The sequence below is a fragment of the Poeciliopsis prolifica genome, unplaced genomic scaffold (assembly GCF_027474105.1).
Source record: "Poeciliopsis prolifica strain line A6 unplaced genomic scaffold, Auburn_PproV2 SCAFFOLD010, whole genome shotgun sequence".
In the NCBI taxonomy this organism is placed as follows: domain Eukaryota; kingdom Metazoa; phylum Chordata; class Actinopteri; order Cyprinodontiformes; family Poeciliidae; genus Poeciliopsis; species Poeciliopsis prolifica.
Genome location: NW_026562385.1, coordinates 12,502 through 33,548, shown reverse-complemented (window position 1 = coordinate 33,548; position 21,047 = coordinate 12,502). Strand labels below are relative to the sequence as shown.

General features: G+C 40.1%; 1 protein-coding gene across 1 annotated transcript; it reads left to right on the top strand.

Annotated features, from left to right (window-relative positions):
- Positions 1-1,785: 1,785 nt before the first annotated feature.
- Positions 1,786-20,417, top strand: LOC129363687 (KN motif and ankyrin repeat domain-containing protein 2-like). The gene is made up of 13 exons (XM_055035931.1): positions 1,786-1,870; positions 7,158-7,241; positions 10,823-10,901; positions 11,965-13,302; positions 14,430-14,600; positions 14,690-14,798; positions 14,961-15,512; positions 15,592-15,679; positions 16,977-17,196; positions 18,005-18,147; positions 18,291-18,491; positions 18,568-18,666; positions 19,130-20,417. The coding sequence occupies exons 3-13, from the start codon at positions 10,865-10,867 to the stop codon at positions 19,184-19,186; spliced, it is 3,015 nt and encodes a 1,004-aa protein (XP_054891906.1). The 5' UTR covers positions 1,786-1,870; positions 7,158-7,241; positions 10,823-10,864; the 3' UTR covers positions 19,187-20,417.
- Positions 20,418-21,047: the final 630 nt, after the last annotated feature.

The window sequence follows — 21,047 nt, the reverse complement described above, 5'->3', positions numbered from 1 at the left end:
TTTTTTTCTTTTAACTGTGAATTCCTCTGTACGGAAGTCATATGCGATGTTTTATCACAGAAGCTCTGCCTCTAGTTGAATCATCTCCTTTATCTACACAAATATGTTCAGACTGTTGCATCTACTGTCAAACTGCAGTGTGATAACTGAATAAGCTTTACCTGTGTGGGCAAGCCCCCTTTAGACTTTGGGATCTGCTGTTAGAAAGTGCTCTGTGCTCTTATGCGTTCATCATTACTTACTAAATATGTTTTTTTGTTAATTATTATTATTTTGTAGACATTTATTACTACTGTATCTTTAAAATTGCACTATTGTAAACAACCTGGGCACATAAACTGTTATAACCAAACAAGCTTTGCTTTTATTTACAACTGCTTTTTTACCGGGTAGTTTTGTATTTATTTAGTCTGTATTCTATTAAATATTTCTTTCTTCAAACCGCTTAGCATTTCTTTTTGGGGTTGGGGAGGTGGGTTGAACAATTTGGGGCTCATAAATATTTTTGATGGATTAAATATTTACCATTCAGTCCAACTTTTTCACTATGTGTCCTGTCCTAGCAGCTCAGAAACAGTGTGGTAGGTCAGGTTCCTATACAGTGTCAGCGAGACACTGCTAAAGGGGAGGAAGTATTTTTATTTTTTTATTTTTTTTTTCCCCATGTTGTTTAATTATCAAGTTCTGGTGGCAAACTGGAAAGGCTATGGAAAAGGATATGGAGAGAGAAAGAAAAAAATAGTGGGATAAACACTGGGAATTACACCAACAATGACAAAAATAAGAAGCCAAAAAGACGGTAAAAAAGGCTTCTACTATTTTAAAACAGCCTTGAAAATGTAATTGTACTAAGTGTAATTTAAAAATATATATAATGCGGTATGAAGAGAGCCGCTTTGCAAGTCCACTTTTTTGGACTTGTTCTGAAAAGTTTCCCCTATTGTCTCTGGCACCTATGTGAGACAAGATATGGGCTTATTCTTTTTTATTTTATTCATTTATTTATCGTTGCTTTGCAATAGTTATAACAGGTGTATGACTTGTAATATTATAAATTGTTTTTTCTACCCTCAATGTTTATTTTTGTTTTAAATCAATTTAAAAGGAGCAGTATTGTGCATTTTCCAGGCATATGGATTGGAGTAATTGTTACCGTCAGTCTTTATGAAAAAAGCCATATATCTCAAAAATGACTTAAAAGAAATATATGTATATAATAATATATAATGTAATGCTTTGAAATTAGACCTCTGTCTCTTTAAACCCTTTTAAAACACCACCTTCATTTAACAATGTTTTTTTTTTTCAGCATTGCACTGAGAAATAGCTGGTCTAATGAGCTCAGCAGTTGCCAGTTCCGTCAGGTGTTTGCTAATTGTTGTTGGCTAGTCTGAAGGAGCTGAGAGGGGGAGTCTTGGGGAAGGGCTGCCCTGTGAGGGCATGTTGGAAGCTGCTGCTCTGAGAGGGAGCCTCAAAGGTGGCGCTTGGTCCCCCAAGGCGTTTTACAACAGCTGAATGGCTGCCACCAATTAAATTCTCAAACTAACAAGAAAACCAACATTGCAGGTTTGTTTTTGATTAGGAGATAACAATATAGAATATTTTAACGCTCAAAATAGTCGATTTTACATCATTTGAAGCGGTTGAATGTGTTTGTATTGTTTTATTTTTCATATTTCCAACCTGTCAGGTCGTCTTACAGTTAATGACCAAAGCCTGCGCCTGTCCTGGGGGCTGCTGGCCCTTTAAGAGGAGCAGCAGCAGGGAGGGGAGGGGAGGAGGAGGGTCGGAGCATCTCGGCTGCAGTGTTTTTGTCTCACTGAGCGCTCCTGGGCCGAGAAGACTGAAAGGATTTCCAGAGAGGGGCCAGGTAAGCGCTGTGAATAAGTTTCATTTCCCCCGTTTGAATCATTGCTTCGCGTCTCTTTTCCGAAACGTTTTGAGGCACTTCAGACAACGCGCCTTTTGGAGACTTTCTTTGTGAAGCGTCGCCTCTGCCCATTCCGCGGGGGGCTTTTCTGTGAAGTAACGGGCTATAAATGTACTGAAACACGCGCAAATGCAACGCTACGTTTGAATTAATTAGCAGAATTGAGACCAGGTGGGTTTTTCTCGTTTTGCATCTTCGTTTCTGTTTTACATTCAGAGGAATTTGAGACGGAGCCTCGGAGTCGTTTGCCCCGTTTTTTGTTTGTTTGGAGTATTATCTGACGCGCCGCAAAATCTAACCCAAAAATATGTTTAATAATCCCTACTTCACCGAAAAATCAAATTCCCTTAGGGATGCGTCTGTCATTTTAAAGAGAATGATTTATTTCATTTGGTTGAATTTTACTGCGTTTTTCTCCAGCAGCCCAAATTTATGGTCTGTTTGGATATTTTGGATGAAGGCTCATTTTGCAAGGACTTTTCCTCACAGCCCAAACCTCCGCTTAAATGACTGAAGCTGTTTCAAACGTTGTGAAAACTAAATAACGAAGAAATTTGACGCCTCTATATTTGACAATATTTTATCTCTCCGGCCAGTTTTTGTTGTTGTTGTTTGTTTTCCACAGTAGAGAAGCTATAGAAAGGATTGCACAACTTTTCTCTTGCCAAAAGCCAGTGAAGGGTTTCAAAATTTTAAATTCATTAGGAGATTAAAGCCAGTCAATTGTCTGGAGTACTCTGGGGAGAGGGTGGGTCCAGGCATCCCTGACTTCATGACTTCCAGATGTGTTTCCCCCCTTCCTTACTTTTTGCTCTCAGATTTGCTGGTCGGCAGACTCTGCCACTAGGATGAGGTTTTATGGATGAAGCAGAACAGGTGGAGTGTAAAATACCCCAACTTGACTGCATTTATATGAATATAGTTCTGAATTTTCTCATGAAGCACTCTGGTGACTCCACTTATCAATTAACTCCCATCAGCTTGACAGATATAATCAACGATTTCCTAGGGAAATCCTCAAATAGTAAATGATTGTATTATTTCCAAAGCTGTTGACTTCCTGGCCCTTACATGACTTGACACTCCAGAGTGGGAGATGTGTGGCATTTTTTTTCAGATTCGTCAGAAAACACATCAGATGTTGTTATTGTGGAGGACATGAAGGTCTTGGCAGGATGTGGGGGAGTAGTCATTGGCCTGTTACACTTCATCACAGTACTCCACTGTTCGCTGTTGTATAATGACTTACTGACTGTATGTAATCATATAACAGGGAATAGCTTGTGGCAGCTGCATGGCATTTAGACTTGGGCTCTGACTTCACTTTTGGCTTGTCACATGGAAAGAGAAGTTGTGTACGTCTTACTAGTGAACCCCATTAAGCCGATTTCATTTTGCTTGCAGTGAAGGCTGAAAGTTCTGCGGGTCTTGAAAGCTGGAGAAACGTTTTCTATCTCTGACTTGTTAAAGTCACAATCTGAGAATGTTTTGGTCAGGTCCGGAGTTTCCCCTCACCAGGTTTAGGAATGTGGCTGTCTCATTAAAGCGTTCGGGCCCAGGGGTGCTGCGGTGGAATGCAGCGCTGTAAACCCCATTTGCACACCAGGCCACACGCCGGGCATTTAAATGCTTTGCTGAGACTAATGAAATTACAACTCCAGGGTGGGTTTGTCACTGTCTTGTGGCTTTATTACAGATTAACTTCTCCAAGTTTTATGGAATGCCCTGCTTTTTAATGTTTTGTTTCAGTCCAAAATAAATAGATAAAAACAATTTTAAAAATTTGGCCAAACTTTACTGGAAAACTTCAAACGTTTCTCTAAATTAAGTTGAAGCTCAGTTGACGATGTTGATTTCAGCCACTCTAATGACTTTCTTTCTTACTTGAAGCTCAAAATACAAAAGTGTACATTTATATGTTGTATTCATATAATGTGCTTTTTTTTCAACAGGAGCTTTTCTTTCTAAGTTTTAAGGACTGGATTGTTTATAAACTAAGGGAAACTCATGCGACTCTGTAAAGCCGGCTGCAGAAACGTCTGCAAAGATGATACCCCAGCACAACATAGATAATTAACGATACCAGTGGAGAGATGCTCATTGTGAACATATGGTCTAAATCTTGGTTTCATGTCCTGGAAAAAGTACTTATCTTCTCGAATAATCTGACTGATCTCACCTAATACCCTGATGACTCAGAAAGCCAGTTGACTCCTCTGTCCACTAAATGGCTTAAATATGTTGGTATAATTGGCATGGAGGATGTTTTGCTGTCCTTATTCTTGCAGAGCATTTCTTTTGGAACCAGGAGGTAATTGATAAGATTCATGAGGGGAAACAACTTAACCAAACCACAGTAACATTGCGTCTTATTTTGCTACACACACACCGACATGATCTTTTAACCCTAACTTTGCTCTGACCACCTCGTCTCATTTCCGTCTGGAGTTTGTCGTTCTCCACCTCCAAAAGACCTCTGCAACCTTCTTCACTGCCCCCCCTCCCCACTTCTGCAACTTGCTCAGGAATCTTCTCCAAAAGATTTTTTTTCTTTTTTTTTCTTTTAGTGTGTATCTTTTTTCCGGTGCTGCTCCTTGCCGCTCGGCCCCACCCTTGCGCAGTTTCCTGTTGGAGGTCAGCACAATGACCAATAAGCTAGACCGGCGGGTATTTATTCTGCTCCTGTTCCAGGAGTAATGTGAGCTGGACAGCCCCTCCTTTTGGCTTTGCTCTGCAGCCGCCACCAAAGACTTCAGCCCCAGTTACTGTCTGCTCCTCCACATCACTGTTTAATGTGAAAAACAGGCCTTTAAGGTTTTTTTGTTCTTTTCTTTTTCTTAAATGGACATCCCTTTAGGTTAGGATTTCACTGTCCCAAATTTCAAGGCTGCAGTAGAGAGCATGTCCCTCCAAAAGGAGTGGAACACACTGTATTACCACCATAATATGAGGTCATCTGGCTTCAGTGCAGTTTGGCAAAGCCGATTTGTGTCAGGCAGTGACATACTCTTTTTAGCCACGTTTGTATGCGGTGACAGAGATTTGTTGCAATTTGTTTCAGTTTTTTTCTTTTTCTTTAGACTCACGAGACAAATCTCTTCAGCTTTTAGTTTTATCTCTAGAGTAGAGCCTTTTTTATTGGCCTTTGTGTAACTTTTTGTGAATATCTGAGATGGGTGTCTTCATTCTGGGTTTTTTTAGTCTGCGGAAATGCAGTTTTGTTGGTTTGTTTTTAGTCTGCATTGTGTTGCATGTTGGGTTGCTCTCAGTCTATTTTGGGTGGGCAGAACATGTAAATGATGGTATTCTTCTAGGCGTAACCTTAAAAACAATGAGAAGTTTGTTTATGCTTTGTGAGGAACCATTTTAGTCCTTTTTTGATCTTTCCGATGTTTTTTTTTCTAAATTAAAAGCAGCAGAAGTTCAGCTGGGATTCATTCTGGAGGAGAACTCCCATTTTCCTCTGACTTAAGAAGCTTTCTTCCTTTACATTCCCACTTTTTTCTCCCCTCACATGCTGCTCTGCTCTAAGCAAATTTCTCCCTCTCTTGCTCTCTGTTTTTTTTTTTTTTTTTTTTTTTCGTTTTGCTCTCCTTGTTACTCTTTCTCCTGGGCTGGGAGGAAGTGACTGGGTTGTTTTTGTGTCCTTGGGGAATACAAAGATGAAAATCCCCTTCCTGTAACCCGTTTCTTCATCAGATCTCAACCCATTATCTCTATTTTGCAACATAAATTAGCTTGCTAAGATGAGACCAGGACATAAAGTGATAAGAGGCTTTATTTGTTTTTTACTTAGCTGACCTAATGAATGAAAAATGTGCCCTTTTCTCAGCAGCCTGTTGCTGATGTTTTCTCAGTGAATTAAAACCAACTAAATCATTTGTTTTTTTTAAATAAAATTAATGCTCCTTCCCTGAATAAATCAACTCAATAGCTACAGCTGTTGGTTGATATGTGGGAGTTTCGGGCCTCAGACAGCGCTGACGTGTTGGCGGATCTGTGTGTCTTCATGGGAGGCGTGGGAGTTTTGTCAGTCTCTTCTGTAACAGTTTGCATTTATTGTTGTTCCAAAGCTGGCTTTCTAACAAAATCATCTGCACACAGTAGTCTGTTGTTGATTTTGTAGTGGAAAAATGTAAAAATGCTTTTGGGACATTACCAAATCAGCTCTGGACGTCTGTCCCCTCGGTGCCCGTTTTGTTTCTTTTATTTCCACTTACTTTCAGCGTGTGGCTTTTGTAGCAGCAGTTCGTCAACTGTTTGTTTGTTTTGAGGCAAATTTCCTTGCCGCATGCTCATGCACATACAGTCTCTCTCAGCCTCTCTGTCTCTGAGATGCCCCTCCTTGCTTTCTATTAAAACCAGCTGTGGAACTAGCAGACGAATGAATGGCTCTTTGTGATTTGGCCGCCGTTCCGGGTCTGAAACGATCTGTTTCTCCCACTACCTTCCCACCCACCCTTGCCTCCAACCCTCACTGGTACTGGCATGACAACACAATTAAACAATGGACTGAACAACCAGGGGCTCTGTTATGATATTATGCAAAGGTCACCCTTTGGTAATTCTGAGGCCCTGCAGACAAAATGTCCGGCCTTAATCATAGCTGAGAATCTGCAGGCACTATCATGGAGCTTATCTGCTGAACACTCATGCACTGGTTAAGTCTACATTATGAGGAATGCAGTAAAAGTCTCATGAAATCAGTTTGGTTTGCATAGGTGATGGCTGTTCCCACCAAACTTGGAGGGTGTGTGTCTGTGCCATGGGATTTAGGAGTGTTAGTCACAAGAAAACAGCACATTGCCTAATCACATGGGAAGGCAACTCCCGCATGTAGCCTTGAATTGATTAGTGTGCCCAGAGTAGAAGTGTGGAACAGGGTGGGGAAAGAGGAGCACTTAAACACGGATCACAAGGTCTGAGCAGCTCATCTTATAGGGGTGTATTCTTTGCATCAGAGTTGTAGGTCAAAACACTGGAATGTTTACGGATGCTTAATTTTTCCCAACCTGTTTCAAGTGTTGCGTTGTGTTGATGCTGTTTTGTAACCTGATGTAAGTCTGTTTTTGTCTGCACGCCATTAAGTGGTGTGGGGCCAAAAGCTTATGTTTCCTGATGACCAAGTCATGATATTGCCCTTATTTTTGGTTTTCCAGTCTTCAGACTGCTACAGTAGAGCATAGTCAGATAAAGTTCAGGTTTCCTTTGTTCATATTTCCCACAGGTGTTGACTGTTGAGGGAAACAGAAGGGAGGAAGAGCGAGGATCCTGGGGAGGAGACGTCCCATCCTCACAGCGCAAGCAGCTGGTATGGAGCACAAGAAATACTTTAGATTTTTCCTAAGTCAAAGCCTATTTCCAAACCTTCAGCAAAATAGACATTATCATTAAACTCAAGAGTTGTAATGCAAAGAAAAAAATCCATAATTTTTAGTCCAGATGTAATTCTTTTTAATCTTTTGCAATAGCAGTAATATTAATCAAATGACTCAATTAGTCTGTTAAACTTAGTCGAGCTGACTTCAAAATGTTGCCTGGTATGTCAAATGACTCCTGAGGGTGGTCTCAGTCCTCTGACACAACAAAGAGACAAGAATGTTTATGCATGCTGTAAATCAAAGCCAGTCATCAAATTCCCAAATGGGATGCAAGAGTTTAGTTTTAAAAAATAAATCTCAAGCACAAACCAGTTTGTACAGGAGGATGATGAAGTCGCATTGCGATGCGGTTAGTCTCGTGACATCTTACAGGACATACCACAGACATGTAATTTGTGCTGGATGACCTGCATCTTATCCCCTGAGGCCAAGCTTAATCTTAATGGCAGAGAATGGAGGGAGTCGACTGGGCAATGAGAGCTTCCTTTGGTATGGATTTAATCGGGGGAAGAGTCAGGATGATCTGAAGAATGGTAGAATCTTGAGAGCTGAAGATGGTAAGCAGGTCAGTAGTGCTACGACACTTATGGGAATACATACACACACACACGGAGATGCTGCAGAATCACCCCATTCACCACTGATGTAAAAACAGATGTGGAGGCCTAGTGGTGTGGGCATTTGGGGAGGATGATGTGGGAGGAAGAGCTTCCAGAGAAGGAGTGAAGGGAAACTTTGAAGCAGAGAGTAGCTTGAAGGGAAGAGGGGGAGAAAAAGGGTTTTGGAATCGGGACAAATTTAGCGGACGTCGGCCTTTGTGTCTGGATGGGATGGTGGTGGCTAAACTGCCGGCTCTAATTATATCTCATCAACTTTCCCCTTTCTGTCCTCCGCCCTCCTGCCCACAAACTCTCACACTCTGTCACAGTCACTGTGTCGCTTTCTCACAGATTTGGCCGTACTGACACCACACTACAAGTGCAGCACATAATCAGTTTCACACTTATGCTGGAGATAAACAGACCTAAAATAAATCCTCAAGGAGGCAGCTCAAATTCTTCTTCTTTTTCCATCAATATACAATTTAAGATTCCCAAGCCATCTTTTTCTCCATAGACTCAGACGGTATGAGGAATGTTTACATAAGGCTAAGTAACAACTTGTATCAAGCATTAAGAATCGGCTGTCAAGAGCTTTTCAAGGGTTTAAATGTTTTTGAAAAGCAGGGCAATGCTGCTGTAATGTGTTCTTCTTATCTGGTGACCTTTAACTCCCTGTCTAAAGGTATAGCCATGAATGAATAGCTGAGACAGTAAACTGTTTCTAAGAGCTACTAACAGCTTTTGAGCATTCTCTGGCATATTTTAAAACCCTCACTAATACTGAAATACTCAACTTTCCCTCTTCTTTCCTAACAAGATACTACTAATGAGATACTTTTGTATCTCATTAGGATGTAGCAGTATCCTGATGAGAGTGTTGACTGGTTCTCCTTTAGTTTCCAATTAAGCCTCTAAACCAGGGGTGCCAAAAGTCAGTCCTGGAGGCCCAGCATCCTGCATGTTTTATCCTCCCTGCTTTAATGCACCTGGATCCAATGATGTCTCGTTAAAAGGCCCAAGAAGAACATTGACAGGCTGAAGAGGTTGTTGGTACTACCAGGGAGAGAACTAAAACGTGCAGGATGCCGGCCCTTTGCTCTAAACATAGCAAATTATGTTGTATTATAAATTGCCCCAGCAACTATTGAGATAAATGATGCTGATTTGAGACCCTTTACAAGTAATGAATTGGTAATGGTGTTACAATGCCATTTTCACCCCCTCCAATACCAATAAACTTTAATTTTGTAAAGAACATTCCACTGTGGAACTGGAAGATATTTTAATATCCAAAATGAAACACAACAACCAAAAATAAGAACTAAAACAGAAATAAAAACCACTTGCAACCAAAACCATAAATAAAATGCATTATGATGTCTCTTTAAACAAAATTGCCCTTCGTATTTAAGTATTTATCGTCAAACTGGAAATCATCAAGCTCATTTTAATTTAACAAGCAATTTACTGATTAAATATTTTTGCGACACTTTTATTTTGAAGTCATGCATATTTTGACCAGTTATATTTCCAAATATAGCCTGGTTGTTTTTCTTGAAGTATGGGGGGAGGTGTGCAAGTGATGAAGCATCACCACTCTATACAGGCGGAGAAAACTCATGTCTAGCTCTTCTTCTAGAAACTTATCAGAAAAACTCTTTGAATTGTAGGGCCAGTATTTTAAATTTGAACGGTTTTTAAACCATAGCTTCTAAAACCTTGATAACCAGCCCATGTCCATCTGGGGCATTTAATAATTTTACTGTTCTTGATGCACCTTCCAGTTTATTCATCCTTACAGCAGTCTGATGAGGAGGGCTTTCAAATATCACATTTCTAGTGTGTGCATAAATGCATACCATACTGTCAGATATCCATTGTATGTGGCCATTTCAGAATGTATGTGATGAAGGAGCACAGATGAGGAGAATTACACAGAGGAAACTTAAGTGAACACAGCATTTCAAAAATACCAAGTCTGCTCAGTCAGTGTTTCCAAATGTCCTACTTTTCACAAACGAGCAAGCACCAGTTATGGTCACAAGACAGACAAAGGGAGGGAAGAGGAGAAGAGAAACAACCCAGTGCTGAATCAAATTGACTGCCTTTAGAAATATAGCAGAGTTTGTTTTGTTTTCACTAAAATGTTTGATCTTAACTTCTTAGAGCTACGGTATTAAAATTAAGTTGAACTTTTCTGTGGATGACTCAATCGTACCCGTTCCCACAAAGTGATGACCTAGAAAGTTAATCTTTTCCAAGAAGATACAAACTTTAAATGACTGGCATGAGGGGGATTTAGTGCTGCCTCTGCCAGCGTGATAAAGGCAAAAAGGAAATCTTTTGTTTTTTCAGAAATCAAATACATCACCTCTGAAATAACAGGACATTCAAGTAGATTCGAGGAAAAGTGGAGAAAAACAAAAAAGTGAGCAACCCCAAATACCCCTGATCATCAGCTGACGCCAAGCAAGAGAGACAGAAAAGAACTGATGTGGAAGATTAAAGGGGAAAAAGAAGTAAGAGTGAGAAGGAGCAGAGACTGGGAGGCAAACCTTAAATTGAGAGACAAAGTTGGTGTGCGCAGATGATTCCTAATAAGGCTGTAACTGGCAAATCTCTGTGCTGGATTCAGCTGCCAGGAAACTTTCACCCTGTAACTCTTCTCAGGCTGCTAAGAACAGAAGCAAATACGCAATCAGCTGTATTTCAGAGACTGAACGAGTAAAATTAGAGGCTGAGAAAGCTGTGCAATGCAAGAAAAAAAATGAAAACTACACGGTGTGTGCTGTGCAGCTCATTCATTGTAAACAGATAATTTAAATAATTACTTCAGCTCTGTATTATTGTTGGTGCAGGAAACATCCAGTCTGCTCATTATTAATTGAAAGCTGTCTGTCTTCTAACAGGTGAGAGTTTGTGTGTGACTGAAAAGCAGCTGCTGGTTCGTCATGGCTCAGGTGATGCACATGGACCCTGGCTTTCCAGGTTGGTTTTAAATTTACTAATAATAACAATAATGACTGAATACATGCTACAACATTAAATCTTTGTCTTAAAAAAATCCAGAAAAACTACATCCATGTAAGAGTTTATATTTCTGTTTAAAACATAATCATTTTTTTAAAGTATTCTTCAAAACGATGGTTTTATCATTTCATCTTTCCTGGTGCCACATAGATCACCAAATATAGTTGCTGATAAGAGTTTCGTTTTGTCTAAATTAGACCAACAACAATGCTATAAATGGGTTTTGGCAGGCACTATAGCTGATTTAACTCCTTACTGACTTGCCTGATTTAGTTAAAGAACTATACCCAACTATCTGGAGCGACATGTAAGATTTAAAAAAATATAGTTATAGTTTTTTTTTTTTTTTAACTAGCATATTTGTATTTACTTAGAGGATTTATTGCGTTACCGTAGAGTTCATTTCATACGTATTAACCTTAGCATTTCAGATCATAGACTAGTAATCATCCCACCAAATGCTCTGAAAAAAGTTTTTAAAATGTTGTAGTTTATTTGTGTTATCATGTCTGTTTGTTTGATTTACCATTTTATTTTTAATCTTTTTTTTATTAAGATTAATAAAAAAATCTTAATAAAAATCTCAATAAAAGAGAACCTACAGTAGTGGAGGTGGGCATGCTGCTTATTTAGGCCCTTCTTTTTTACAGGCACATAATTGCTAACTGAATATTTTCTGTGTTGTTTACTATTTTGTTTTCCTAAAATTATTTAATAATGTTAAATTAATTGTTTGAGTTAAATTGTCTAAAACTCTTTGTATTTGCTGGTTCAATGATTACTCCATTGACTTATTTATTCATCTTTTATTTTTTTTGTCAGATACTTTGGACCATATGTGCATTTTGTCTTAAAGTGAGATTAGATTTAACAACAATCCCTTTGGTGTCTAATTAGTGGAATTTTACAAAGTGCATGCTCTATTACACAGGACTCCAGAGATTATTCCAGTTTTTAAAGTCTGAGCCCAAGATTAGACAAAGATTTCCGTTTGTTTAACGTTGATTTCCTTCCCCTACAGGGAAACTCAACTCGCCTGCTCCTCCGACGCTGCACACCAAAGAACAGGAGGCGCCCTACTCAGTGGAGACCCCCTATGGCTACCGTCTGGACCTGGACTTCCTCAAATATGTTAACGACATAGAAAAGGGTAACACTATTAAAAAGGTGCCTATACAGCGCCGGCCACGCTATGGCTCCCTGCCTCGGGGGTACGGCTACACCGGCTCCTGGTGGACCTCCACGGAGTCTCTGTGCTCCAACGCGAGCGTGGAGAGCAGGCATTCCTCTTATTCCTACTGTGCCCCAGGCTACCACACATTACAGAGACCCAGCTTTAGCACAGCTCGGGTGGAGAAGACCCTTTTAGATGCTCGCAGGAAGCTGGAGGAGGAGAAAGAAGGGAGGAGATTCTCCAACCTCGGCAGCATGAACAACAGTATGGCAGGGTCTAACACCTCCCTTAGCAGTGCGCACAGCTTCAACCGGGCACAGGGTGGAGGGACTTTCACTCCTTTGAGCTCAGGCCTGTCCACACCAGTGACGCCGACCCCTGCACATTTGCAACATGTCAGAGAGCAGATGGCCGCGGCCTTGAGGAAGATAAAGGAGCTGGAGGAGCAGGTGAAGACCATCCCTGTGCTGCAAGTTAAAATCTCTGTGTTGCAAGAAGAGAAAAGGCAGCTCAGCGTTCAGCTCAAAAGTCAAAAGTTTCTTGGACACACTCTGGGTTTTAGCCGAGGTCGAAACCGTGGAGAGTTGTACATCGACATTCCTGAGGAGGAGGTAGGCACGGGAGCTAAAAGCACCAACAAGACAACAGAGTCATTGTCTCCGACTGAAGTCTCTAAGCAGGATTCAGGGTGTGAAATCGAGGACACAGTGATTGTGGGTGGAGCCCGACCAGATGCTAAGAGAGAAGTTCGCACCATTGGAGTTGGACCAGAGGAGTCTAGGGGCAGACGTGATGTGGGGGTCTGGGTTCGAGAGAAGGATCTGGGTCTTCTCGCAGAGGCTGAGGTGCTCAAAGACCAAGTTGGGCAGCTTGAGGGGAAGCTAAAGAGGACTCTGCAAGAACTGCAGGCTGCACAGCTGCAAAAGGCTCCACAGGCAGAGCATCCGGTAATGGCAACCAGCATTGGGTGGCAGGAACCACAAGGCAGCACTCTGCATACTCTGGTCAGCTTCACACAGCAGCCACAGCAGAGGGAGCAGAGAACTGTGGGGATCCAAGTGTACACGCTGGAGAAACCTACAGTAGTGGAGGTGGGAACGCTGCTCCGAGCAGAGACCTGCAGCCCTCCCTCACGTCAGCCAGCAGGTGGAGTTACAGAACGTCACCACAAAGAACAAACTGAAGGTTTGTGTTAAACTGATGATGTCGGGAGAGAAACTGAGGGGCTTTCCACCAAAGTAGTTCCACTTCTGAGACGGTGCTCTGTTAATACCATTAATAAACTTAAAACTATCAGCTCCAGCCCTGGCGCTAACTTAACATTTACCCTTTGCTTTTGTAGGTTTGAGTTCTTTTGGAAAAACTTCACAACAGCCCAGTTTAGTTTGTGCTTTAATTGAACTCTAGTTGCTTTACTTTGAAATTCTGGCTCACTTAGGGAGATGTGAATGTGCAACCAAACACTAATGTGGACCAAACGCTGGTTCACCTAAAAGTTTTGGTTCGGTTGAAGTGAATTCTGGTGTGGTTTGAAATATAGAGACCTTCAAAGTTAAAGCTGCCTAATTCATGAAAACATTACCTTTTCATTTTCCTGCAATTTCATATAAATTCTACCGCTGCCGCACATTTCTGCATACAGTCATCATTTTTCAACTGAACATATAAGCACATTTTATGACTATTTTTTTAATTAATATTGAGTCTTTTTTTATTGCCATCTGGCATTTATCAATCTGCTCAACTATGAATTGTAAGGATTCCTTTCACTGAACGTTCATGAGTACTGCTAAGAAGTCGAATATGCTGGTTTGCATTGTGAATAATCTCAGCAAACAGAGTGTTGACTTAGTCATAATTGATCCACCTTCTTACAGGAATAAAAAGACAAACCTTGTCACATGTGTAGCTGATTCACTGCAGACCTTTGAAGATTGATTGAAAACATCACTGGGAGGAGGAAGCAAGAGAGTTGAAGTTCAAAGTGACAAAATAATATGATTCTCCAGAAAAATGAAGCCAATTTTTAGCTTAGAACCTTTTGATGACTTTCTTTTGAAGAAACAAAAAAACTACTTAGGTCCAATTAGGGCTTAAGTTTCTGATCTTTAAACAAGCATTTGATACAAAACATTTTGTGAAAGTTGTAAGCATTTTTCACACAAAAACTGGATATTAAAACTAGAACAGATTGGGCAGAATCAAATCTGATTGGGATGGATGTTCAGTACTGTACTGTTTTTTTTGTTTTGTTTTTGTTTGTTTTTTCTTGTAATAATTTACTTATTGACATTCCTTCCATGTCTCAAAAGATCCCGTTGAGTTGCCAATTGCAGTCAGCTCCAAGCAGGTTCGTGACGTCCTGAAAAGTGGGCTATCCACCTCCGTACCTGTCAGTAATCCTGCCATCGTTGTAGCATCTGGTGATCAGATTGGCTTGGTGCAAACCATAGAAGAGTCTCCCGAGACCTTTTCTAAATCAGGTCTGTGGATTGAGTTAAGTAAAGTGCGCTTACTTTGTTCTCCAAGTATCAGGTTTTTATTTTAACTTTGATTGATGGTTTTGTTTTAGCCTCATCTCCCCAGTCCTCGCTGAGATCAATTATGAAGCGGAAAGCAGAAGGTGAACCAGGCTCCCCCTCTACAAAGAAAAACCTGCAGTTCATTGGAGTCAATGGAGGGTAAGTGGCTATTACAACAAAGCAGCACTGAGCCATTTTTATCCACTTAGCAGTGAGATCATTAGAGCCAAAGCGATGCTGTAAATGGAAATAAAGCAGACATTACTTTTCATGAACTTGGTAATAATATTTCAGAGGACTAAGAGATGCATTGTCTCCCAGGTACGAGTCCACTTCTTCAGATGATAGCAGCAGTGAGAGTTCAGACGATGGGAGCGACTCCAGTGAATATCATGAAGCAAGAGAAAAACTTCCAGAGTCCACCAATCAGCTCCAGCGTATAACTCTTAATAAAACTTCCCAACCCCAAGAAGAAAGCACCAGTGCACCTCAACAAACTGACATAAAAATACCAGCTATAACCCATTTACAGGACACAAAACTGCCAGAAAATGCTCATCATTCACCAGCAACTGACTCTGTTGAGCGAAAATGTGCCTCCCACACATCTACCACAGTCTCCACCTCAACACCTCCAGCCAAGGATTCTGCCTCCTCTGTGGACCAAATAGCATATAATCACACTGTTGCCCAGGAGACCACTTCCACATCACCTAACACTGAATCTGCACCAATCGCCATTAAGTGTTCTTCAACATGCATCACTAAATCTGCAGAAGTAAATGCTCTGTCACAAACGTCTACCACCTCCTGTCAACCAGAGTCCAAAGCAGCACCTGAGAGCGTTAAACAGGAGTCCTCTAAACCAGTCAGGTAAATGTAAACACACTTTACGGAGAATCTGTCAGGGAGGTTTCTCTCTCATTTGTCTGCTTTGCTATTGTCTGTGCAGGCTGGAGCTGAGTGAAAGCCTGATGTCAGCTCTCTGTACTCTGCAGAAAGCCCTGGGGGAGCCCAATGCTTTCAGCCAACAAGCAGCAGTATGTCTCCACACTACTTCAATCATTAACTACATCTTGGAAATCCAAGAAACTAATGGTAGTTTCTCGTTCTTGAAACAATAGGATCATATGCTTTGTGAAATTTGATCTGCAGAGTTTTGCAAAAGCATCCATGCCACTTGAGATTTTTTTCTTAACATCTTGCATTATGACCACACATTTTAATGTATTTTAGGACTGTTTATAATGATGGAACTCAACATTGAACTGTAGAGTAAAAGGAAAATGATGCTTTTTTCACTAATAAAAGTTTAAAAAAAACAATTACCACTGGTTTCTAGTGGTATTAATTTTCAGAAAATTTGTATTTGTAGACCAGACTATTCTCAGTCATACTGGACTGATATGTCAAATGAACATAACTTTTTGAGTCTTGTCAAAGATTTTCAATTGGATTTAGGGCTGCCAGTTCGTATACATGAATATGTTAAGACATTAATCATTGTATTTGGTTTTGGCTTTAAAAGGGAGAGAGGTTTGTTAGATTTTTCAAGGAGGAATGTCCTCCTGCAGCCTTTAAGAGATTTTTACAGGATTGCGTTGTACTTATCTTGATGCATCATCCCTTAATCAGTGAAAGATTTCTGCCAGACTGATCTTTACATTTAGGCCAACATGTTAGGATTTGGTTTAATCTGACTGAAGCAGCTTTTCTACATGCTTGCTGAAGATTGACCTTGTAAACATTTCCGTAAAAGGTTTTCCTTTTTCTACTCATCTAAAAGAGCCAAATTGGGATTGGTGTCATTCATGGTTATTAGTTGTCCTCAACATCTTGCCCCACCTGAGTGGTGGATCTCTGCAGCTCCTCCAAAGTTAATTTGAACCTCTTGGATGTTAAGATGGCTTGAACAAATCTCTTGGAGTTATTTGGCTTATTTATTTATTTATTTTTCTTATTGAACCTGACTCCACTTTAAGCTGTTTTACAGCTTTACTTCTAACAGCAAATTGTTACACTTCATTGCATTTAGGGGTATTGGTGAAAAGGGGTTCTACAACAAATGGATATTAATGGATTATGTCAATTTAAAACATCAGAATTTGTGACTGTATTGTGACAAAATATAACAAAGCTCAAGAATGAATCATTTTGCAAAGTGCTCTGTATTTAGCTAAATAAATACAATAAATATATTTATTGCTTTCTGCAACTAAAATCTCAAACAATGCCTTTTGCTTTCACTGTTGAGTTCATTACCCAGTCATGTCTTCATACTCAGCAGTCTGTTAAATGGTTTTCTGCCTTAAGCATCCTCATTGTGTCTGCTCACAGAGGACAGCCTACACCATCGTCCTACAGGAGTGGCTGCGTGTGTCCTGTCACAAGGCGGCCAACACAGCGGTCGTCAAGGCCTACATGGACACCTTCGCCTCCATCTCCCCTCAGCTGCTGGAATTTGTGATCAACATGGCAGATGGCAATGGGAACACGGCGCTGCACTACACTGTCTCACACTCCAACTTCCCTGTGGTCAAACTTCTGCTGGACACTGGTGAGAGTCGAGATATAATGCAACCACAGACCTTGACTCTTCATATATATATATCAGTGTGTGTGGAATGGGGTAATGTGACTTTGTGTGTGTGAAAGTGTTTCAGGTATTACTGTGGAATTGTTTCATACTGGCGTGACGGCTCTGTAGCATGAGAGCTGGCAGGAAAGTGTTGAACAGTTTTCAATTTGCTTTAAGTATTTTTCAGGTCTGGAAAAGTAATGTATAAAAAACGTTTAAGGGCAAATATCCGCATTTCCAGGCTTTATCGTCTCCTTTACCTCCTAGTTTCCTTCCTTATTCCATTCTTCTATGACTTTACTTTGTTTCCTTCCATGGTACCTAGTATTCTTCATTCTTTCCATCTTTGTTTCATCTCTTCACACTCTTTCCATCTCTTGTGTTCTTCCTTCACTGTTTTTATTTTTCCTTCCGCCTTTCCTTGTGTTATTCCTTTCTCATTTTCTATCTTGTTTTTACACTTTCTTCCTTCCCACCTTGAGCCCTTGCAAAAAGTATTTGCTCAAAATCCTGTTGAGATTTTTGCATTTAAATGTTAAATTGATTAAATGAAAGAATATAAGACTGGACAAATACTCAATAAGTAAGCAAAAATGTGTTTAAACCAAATAACGGGCACAATAATAGTAGAAAATTCCATATTAAGGTATTAATCTGCTCTAATGACTAAGAGAGATGACGTGTCTTGTATCTCAATGATTAGCCTGTCTTTAGCATGTTATATGATGGGGTTTTCCCTGCTGCTGCTCTGCCTTCTGCCACACTGATTGCCCTGTCTACCTGACAGGCCTGTGCAATGCTGACAAGCAGAACAAGGCCGGCTACACAGCCATCATGTTGACGGCTCTGGCTGCCTTTCACTCTGACAGCGACCTCCAAACTGTCCTGCAGCTGCTGCGCACCGGGGACGTCAACGCTAGAGCCAGCCAGGTGCGCCCTCTGCTGCTGCTTACATTTTACTGCACCTTGACGCCTGCAAAAATGCCAATCCAAGTCAAATATTCTTTATGAATATACTTTCAGTAGTTTGACTGTCACAGTCTTAGTGTTCGGATGCACATGTGTGTTTCCAGGCTGGTCAGACAGCGCTGATGCTCGCCGTGAGTCACGGACGTGGGGATATGGTCCGGGCGCTGTTGTCCTGTGGAGCTCAGGTCAACATCCGTGATGATGATGGCTCCACTGCCCTGATGTGTGCCTGTGAGCATGGTCATGTGGACATTGTTCGTCAGCTACTCTCTGTCCCAGGCTGTGATGCAACACTCACCGATAACGTAAGCAAACCTGGTCCACCTCTCACTGTTCCCAGTGTTTGCTGCTATGTAGTTTTCATCTCATTGTGTTATGCAGGACGGCAGCACTGCTCTGTCCATCGCTCTGGAGGCCAGCCAAAACGACATTGCTGTACTTTTGTATGCCCACCTGAACTTTGCCAAGCCTCCTTCACCTGTGAGTACTAAGTTAGGCTGGTAAAATACTATTATCTAGCTATGGCTTCCTATTTTTCAATGGTTCCAAATGAAGGTCAATGTCAAAGTACAAAATGTTTTAAATTGTTAGCCTTGGAAATTCTCTTGCGGGGAGGAATGTGCCAGGCTCAGGTAAATTACAAGGTCACTGTCAACTCACTGACTGCTGAATGCCTGGGTCTTGAACTAGAAATGCAATAAAATAAGAAAGATGAACCCCATTGTATTAATTCTGTTTATTTACAGGTCTTTTATCATTAGCTTAAATCTGGATATTCACATTTATTTGTACTAGAAGCTGCATACAATTTATTACTTCAGATGTTGCATATCGTAAATGTATGTTCTAAGGACACTTGGCTTCTTGCATGCACTCAGAAAATATAAAAGTTCTCTACTTCTGTTTATGTATTGACTGATTTTTGTTTATTTGCTCTTTCTAGGTGTCACCTAAGTCTCCTCTCTTGGGTTCCTCTCCTCCATCTGGTGAACCAAAATAAACTCGTCTCCTGCAGCTCGCAGCAGCTTCCACTCGTGTTTCTCCCTCCATGTAATTTAGAAAAAAACAGCATGTCTGTTCATGTGTTTGTTTCACTCTGAAAGTTTTCGGTACATCACATTGTGCATATAATAATAACATGACAGCTTAAAACATTGTCATATGTTAGTTTTGTTCCATCTTTGTCATTTAGTCTCATCAGTCTAACATTGTAACGTTTCAGTTCTTTACACTGTTATTTTGGTGGCACTTAAGTCAAAACTGTTAACAAATGTCATTATCCTGATTATGTTGAGTCATTTTTCATTTTATTCATCATCTGTCTCATTTGAGATTCTATTAGGGAACAAATCTGTTAGGCTTATTATCATTATGTGAGATCATTACTGCCATTTGGAATAACAAAAGCCCTCTCATAAGTGTCCTTGCATCAACTAGCTCATTGGTGCTACTAAATAATAAAACAAAAGACACCACCTCCACATTCTGTTGATATTTATACACAGGATTTATTTACAGAGTATTTTTCTATCTTTTTTTAATTATTATTCTTTTTCAGAACCTCAGATTCTAATCTCGTTTCCTACGCAGTGGTAAATGTCTAACCAGATGATGACTAAACATTTTATGTATTGGCAAATTATACCAAAAGATTTGTCTCTTCCCTCAACTTTAAGACTGTGTGTAATATATAGTCTTTTTTTAATTTATAGTCAGGAAGGTATCTTCAGCAGTGGTAAGAAGAGATTAGATTGTATCTGCTTATGCAACATGTTTTTGTAAGATTAACTGGGTTGAACAGTGACTGAAGATGCTAGAGAAGCTTGTAGGTCTTGTCAGGGAAACGGCAAGTGAGTGTGCTGAGTTTTAAGTGTGTCTTGTGTAAGATATGAATACTGAAATAATATATGTCAATGCAAACTCAGAATGGTTATGCCTAAAGTCTAACTTGATTGAAGTGTGTAGGCTGTTGATGTCAAAATATCTTTTACTTTTTAAAGTTTTTTTTCCCACTTTTTTCATATCCACTTTTTAGTGAAGAATTTTTGATAAACTTTGGAGTTTTTAATTTAAGTGTCTATCCTTTTTATACATACCGAGTTTTTAACCTCACTCCAATTGTATGTAATGGCACAATTCAGTTTTTTTCTCTGCTGGTTTCTGTAAATTATAGACTCTGTCCTCTGTAATATGTGCGTTTTGAAAAACTACTTAATAAATGTGGAACACGTGCTTGTCTCTTGTTCATTCAAGATTCAGGGTGTTTGTGCATCCTTCAATTTGTACATCTGAAAACTGAGGCCTTAAAATGTTTGAAATTTATTGAAGAACTAGTTTCCTGGAAGCCTGACATTGCAACACACAAAAAAACTATGCTTGATATATCTCTCTGAATAGTCTGTTTTAAAATAGCTTTAATAAAATAGACGGCTCTGGCTGCCTTTCACTCTGACAGCGAAAGGTTTTAGACAGATCCCCACCAAAATAACATATACTTTAGTCTTATACATTTGACCCCTTTTCTCAAACAACAATGAAGTCATCTTTGATAAACTTACGAGTTGTAATCTTTGAGAAAAACACTGTGGCAGCAGCAGCTGTCTGCTCTAGACAGCTGCTTGTTATTGGGAGGAGCTGATAAGACACTACTGGATGCATAGCAAGTGAGTTTACATCTTTACAGCTGAAGTTTGAAACAAAAAGACTAAAAGTCAAAAAAATGAAGTGAGATAATATTTGTATTCATCCTGTCTTGTTAAAAGCACATTTACTGCCCATCCTTATTTTTATTTTTATTTTTTTGCTTCTTCAGAGCTTTACTCCTCTTCTACAAGAAGAACATAGACTAGAAGTATAACAGG

Coding starts and splice junctions, on each gene's coding strand:
- LOC129363687 (XM_055035931.1), top strand. CDS start 10,865: ATGGCTCAGGTGATGCACATGGACCCTGGCTTTCCAG. Junction 13,303..14,429: donor CCACAAAGAACAAACTGAAG/GTTTGTGTTAAA, acceptor ATGTCTCAAAAG/ATCCCGTTGAGTTGCCAATT. Junction 14,799..14,960: donor TTCATTGGAGTCAATGGAGG/GTAAGTGGCTAT, acceptor ATTGTCTCCCAG/GTACGAGTCCACTTCTTCAG.